The 6,135-nt window shown below is 41.8% G+C and overlaps 1 protein-coding gene across 1 annotated transcript; it reads right to left on the reverse strand.

The window, feature by feature from the left end:
* Positions 1-340: 340 nt before the first annotated feature.
* On the reverse strand, positions 341-2,255 carry SARC_08038 (hypothetical protein). The gene has a single exon (XM_014298004.1). It carries the CDS (start codon positions 2,186-2,188, stop codon positions 458-460), a length of 1,731 nt encoding a protein of 576 aa, XP_014153479.1. The 5' UTR covers positions 2,189-2,255; the 3' UTR covers positions 341-457.
* Between the last annotated feature and the right edge of the window lie 3,880 nt (positions 2,256-6,135).

Below are 6,135 nucleotides of genomic sequence, written 5' to 3' on the forward strand. Positions count from 1 at the left end.
AATAACAAACACACACACATATATATATATATATATATATATATATATATATGTGTGTGTGTGTGTAAATATATATATATAGACGTTAATTTAGTATGAACTTTGACTTTGTAAGAAATTAATGATTTCGAGCTATCGGAATTCATGCACAGGAATTTGCCATAGGGGCTTTGACTACGACGAATCGGTGGTAGAAACAAGACCTGTTCGGCACAGTATGAATTATTGCCAGGCTTCAGCTTCTTCAAGCGACTGGCGTGCGTTAGAATGTTCTATTTGATTCTCCAAGTTTCAAATTTAACAATTCTATATTACTTTGATTATTACTATAAAATAAACGCTGCCCGAACATTCACCGGTAGCAATTTTTAACGAAAATACTAGGTCGTGACTTGATTTGTCGTAACTAGACAAGCATAGGCTTATACCTTTGTGGATGGCGTGACCATGTTGAAAATCAATCCCCCCTTACATTCAGAGTGCTACCACTCCTAACATTGGTAGCACTGCTACCTCTAAAATTGTTCGTACTGCTACCCCTAGCATTGGTTACACTGCTACCCATAGCATTGGTTGCACTGCTCCTCCTAACATTGGCTGCACTGCTACTCCCGATGTTAGTGAAACTGTTGTAGTGCACATCTCCCACAGCCGTTCTATCAGGTCCATAGGTATCCTCGGGTGTCGTTTTCTCCTTGGACATCTCGTATACATATTTAGGGTCCAGATCATGACTGAGATGTAGGTCGAAGAAGACGATTGTAACCATCCCAGCGAACAGCTGTAGCACACATACAGATAAAACCCAGAACGTCAAGAAGCCTCGGAAGTACAACTCGATCAGATTGACTCCATCGGGTACACTATACACCGCTCCGTCAGGACGCGTTTCATGGACTTTGACATCGGTTGATGTGAAAATGGTGTTCTGCACAATGAACACACCTACCGCCGAAACTGTGACCACTACGCCCACGAATAAATTAGTCCTCCAATCACTAAAGGCCTGCGTTACAGACCTACAGAGATATGTATAATAGGCCAGAATCACCAACATAATAACCCAGCCTAAACTGGCGATGATGCTTACAATCCTATCGTACTGATTAGCATCTATGGCTAGCAACACCGCAACCGGTATGCATACAATGGCGGTCCACAACGTCACCCAGGCGTATGTCTTGGCGTTTACAAATCTGGGAGGGCTAGAATCCATTGCATGTAGTACAAATAAGAGGTATATTAATCTCTGTCTCACCACTTGTGCTCCCAGGAAAGTCATGACTGCTCCCACTCGTATCGTTGAATTCACTGTATACCATACAACTTGTGTTCCAAAGATACCTGAGCCTCTCTGCAAGGTCATCCAGGTATTGAGTGCTGCGCATACGACTGATAGGAGGACTATGATTAGATACACGTTCCCTCGAGCGCGTATAAGTGGATGATCTCTGCGCGCAAGACAGTAGCCCAGCAGACCACATGTGTACGCAAGCAAAAGAAAAACCCCCAGAGTACTCATGATGATGATGCATCGTTTGTCCTTGAAAGTGCCCCAGTACTTGCGCCCATCCGTCGCCATCATACACATGCCACCGAATACCAACCCATTCACCACACCACTCACTAAGAGAAACCACCTGCTGAATATGTTGTAGTCTCGCCCGGTTATCTGCTTTGTTTCGTAGACTAATCTCATCCGTTGGAAGAAATTACCTGTATGTGATACTACAGATGTATTTTCGGTTTCTTGGCTCGACGACTGTGTGTTGGTGATGAAAATTGCTTGTTTAGCAATTTTACTGTCATGCGTGGTGGTGCGTGTATTCTTAGTTGATTCATTTTCGCAGGCAGAGACAGACTCATTCGATCCTTGGATTGTATCTTCCAGCGTTTCATAGCTTGACCGATTGGGACCTGGCGGGCCGCACATATTTACTAACTCAGACATTCGTGACAAGGTGGATAGGCGTCTAACACTTTTTGTCCGACTTTGGTCATCTCTTCTGTCATCAGAGTCACTCGCAGCACTCTGTTGTGGACTCTGTATGTTCTTATCGAACATAACATCGGTATCACTGGTTAAACTATCGGCTGTACCTATACGCACAATGTCACAATCCCTTGGCGAATTTTTCTCCTCCAAAAGTGAGTTCCCACTCACTTTAATTGCTTTCTCTTCTGACATGGTGAATATTAAGTAGCTACACGCGAGTGTATATAAAGTAGCCACACGCGAGTGTATATAAAGTAGCCACACGCGAGTGTATATAAAGTAGCCACACACGAGTGTATATAAAGTAGCCACACGCGAGTGTAAATATATTGTTCAAATGCCGAATGGGCTTGACTAGTGTCACCCAAGCTTGTATGCTTTAGTCAGTTTGTGAGTGTGAAAATGAATAAGGGAACATTTACTGTTTTGTATACTTCTACTTCCAAACTAGTAAGAAGCACCCACGTTAAACTTGTAAATACTGTCGTTGTGCATCACTACTATACACTACACCCCGATTAATAGATATTTGTGAACACAGTCATCCATAAAATGATACGTATTTATGGGGCCTCCGTATTTATATATGAGCCTGTGGGCTGCGGGTCTGCGTCCTGCTGTAGTAGACGGTAGACTGCTGTGATTTCAGGACCCAGGCCCGAAGGCAGCCCAGGCTCCCAGTCCCAAAGTTCAGACTCCAGAGTCCAGACTCCTCCAGTCGCTCAAGAGTGGACTATGATAATTCACACACAAATGATATAATGGGGGGGGTTTTAATTATTATTTTTTGGCTTTTTAAAGAAAAACATATTTTTTGGCGTTAACGTATTAAAAAGAAATTTATAATCTGTAATATCAAGAAGAAGACTAAAATATTTTTATTTTTTAAATATAAATATTTACTATGATATTTTATGTAAATAAAGAGATGCATACACATTTGTATATTTTAGAGGGCTACAAAATCAGGCTACTGTATTATGTATTTACAATACATATTGAATATAGAGAGGGAGGGGGGATCTCATTCTCATACACCTTGTACAAACTGTATTTTCCAACAGACCTGTCGAAAACGTTCAAAGTTGAACGCTAACGCATCAAAATATATGCCTTTCAAGGTATAAAAAACCCGTTCGTCAGGAAGCCGGCAAGAAACACAGGTCAGAATCCAGATTCAATTGGAAAGGCATTGTGTACTACTCTTGTACAAACAAACTGTCTCTGACTCTCTACCTCTCTGGGCCCTGCTGGGGTTTTGCCCACAATAGTGATAGCACAAGTTCACAACACTCCTAAAAGTCATCAACTCCACCCACAACGCAGGCCGCAGAGTCCTAGGGTCCCAGCTACAGGGCCAGGGCCAGAGGCCCAGGCCCCAGGGGCCCAGACTCAGGGTGGCAGACAGGCAGAGATACAGACTCAGACTGCAGACCACTCATCCCAGTCATAACTCATGAGTCAAGACTAATCACTAACACTGACAGAGTACAGACAGTATAAATAAATATCGATTACTAATTTGTCATTATTTACACTATCACAGTCATCTTATTTTTGGATATATAAAATATAAATTGTCATTCACTTCAGTAGTTCAGTGAGTTCCTGAGTCTCAGCCGCTCGGACTCTCTAGTCTCAGAGACCCACTCAGGCAAACGTCAGAACTCACTACTAGTCATTACGTTTCAACGTTTCAAATTTCTGTATATTGGCAGTCTCATATACATTTTGAGGTCAGAGCTGATAAATTTTGCCCTGTCAACCGGCATATGATCACTTGCTTCTTGTGTTTAATTGGTGTGTGCAAGGTTTCGTGGCCAATAATATTGAAATAGGCGTTCTATCCAGTACACCATCAAACTGCGAGTATGATTTGTGCATAGGCCAAAATATTAGATATAGTGTTTCAACGTAAAAATATCAATCAATCCGTGAAAGTAAAACGTTGTACTTTTATTCCTACAATCTATTTATTTATTTTTTAAAAATAGCCTTCTGTAAAAAATGTTTCTTTTAGTAAAAACATACTACTGTAAATAGGTGATAGGACTTCACTTAAAAGACGGTCGCCGAGTCGCCGAGTCGCCGACTGCCGAGTGACGCCGACAGGCGACAGCTGACACAAATGACAATGCTGAAGCCTGAAGGGCCAACCGCCAAAGCACAAGGGTCAAGCCGCAGGAGCTGGGACTCAGGAGTCTTTATTTTGTTTGCTTGTTTCTATACAGTTACCGACCGAAGCCCTCCAAATGAAGAAAAAAATTGTTTCTATGGTACACCTTGCTCTCCGACTGAGTACGCACGACTCTGGTAGAAGAAAGGCATTGAATGATCCGTCAGAAGTTCAGGAGAATCCGTCCTAATCTTGTGTGAATGTCTTACGCGACAAAAAACACTACTGGCACAAGTGGAGACCTTAACTTTGGTAGAGTACACCCAGGCTACTTTAAATCACAACAAAGTCTATATCGAATCTTGGGTTATTGCAATGTACTTTAAAAAGCATAAGGCTCTGACAGTACGCTCAAAGGTGCAGCAGGAGAGGAGAACTGTGTCACTCGTGGTAGCGCTGGGGAATCAAATCGTTGATCCTGAGTCAGAAGAAAACATATACCTCTATTATGTGGGTGTTTCTGTTGGAAGATCTATGACTAAGAACGATATAGATGTTTTGCTTGTCCTCCAAATATGCGTAGAACCTCAGAATAATGAACGAATCGCGGTGATTATTGAGCACGCAGAATGCATGTTATCAGAGAAAACCATGCAGACAAGCGCTAAAGAGAAAGGTAGTAGATTATGTCACTACAGATTCAGCTGTGACACATAAGGGCAGCATTAGAAAGGATGTATGAGATAAACTTCAAAGGGAGCAATGATGGTGAAAACATGTGGCGGAGTAAGAATAGAATTGCGTCAATCAACTCCAATGTACCTTTTACATATCTGTTGCGTGATTTCTTTGATTGTGAGGATTAGGATATTTTGCATGCAGCTGCCCAAACATGTTCTGATGTTTGGCGCACGACTCCGTTAAGTTTGGGACCAACATTTATTGATATTTCAGAAGAGAGTATGTTGAGAGAGTAAATACTCTTTATTTAGTGGCATATTTACCCTTTTTTTTTTCATGCCAAATGTAAAATCGCCTTTTTTGCCATGCCAAATGTGAAAACGCTTTTATTGTGTGAATTTTTCACACTCGCACATTTTTTTATAGGATTTTTGCAATAGGATTTTTGCAATTTTGTGTCTGTTTGAACCGGACACAGGCAGCAATCTTGTGTCCGTTTGAACTGGACTCAATCTATTTGAGCTTAGCGACGGAGTACATACAGGAATCGCTGGAGCATGCAGAACATATGGAGAGAACGCGAGAAGTTGAGCTGAACCGGACACAGGCGGCAGAAAAGCAGCCGATGTGGCCTCGTGTATGATATTTACAAATCGTATCAAGTGTTAATCAACACAAAAATGAGACCGACCCAATGGTCACTCGTGCCTGGCACTGGACGGCTACACTTAGTTCACGAGCGTTCGGATTACCATTGACCCTACGCTTCAATGTGATTTGTTTTAGGGGGTTTTTTGTACACAGAAGAGACGCTTTGGCATCTACTTTGGACCAACAGACCAAATGGCAATGCGAACGCTCGTAGTGCAGGGTGGTTTCAACCCTGTTGTTTAGTAGTGTGGGGTACTAGTCACGAATCGTATTACCATTGACCCTACCTTGGTTGTACTTGATGTATACCTTTAAGGTATACGTACCTATATCTTGGTTGTATCCTAGCAAAACTTGATCGGTCCACGAAATGAAACATTTCACATTAAACCAGTTCAAGCGACCGTCAATATGAGTGTTCGTACTAGTCGGAATTCCATGTCGATATACCTCTACCGTTGAGGCAAAAAATATGCATATACCCTAAAGGATTGTTATCAGGTGCCAGTACTATTGGTAGAACACGAGCTTGTTGTAGTAGGTCTAATGGTAGGTGATCGAGCTGTAATGGTAGGTGTTAATACTGTAAACTTCGATGGAAATTACTAGGTTTCAAACTATATTAAACTAAAATACAATTTAGTCAGTTAGGATTTAGCAGTGGTAACTTGTGTAAGAATGATCGGGACTG

The sequence above is a fragment of the Sphaeroforma arctica genome, assembly GCF_001186125.1.
Source record: "Sphaeroforma arctica JP610 unplaced genomic scaffold supercont1.684, whole genome shotgun sequence".
NCBI lineage: Eukaryota > Ichthyosporea > Ichthyophonida > Sphaeroforma > Sphaeroforma arctica.

Excerpts from the sequence above, each read along its gene's own strand:
- SARC_08038 (XM_014298004.1), bottom strand. The coding sequence starts at position 2,188 with ATGTCAGAAGAGAAAGCAATTAAAGTGAGTGGGAACTCACTTTTGGAG.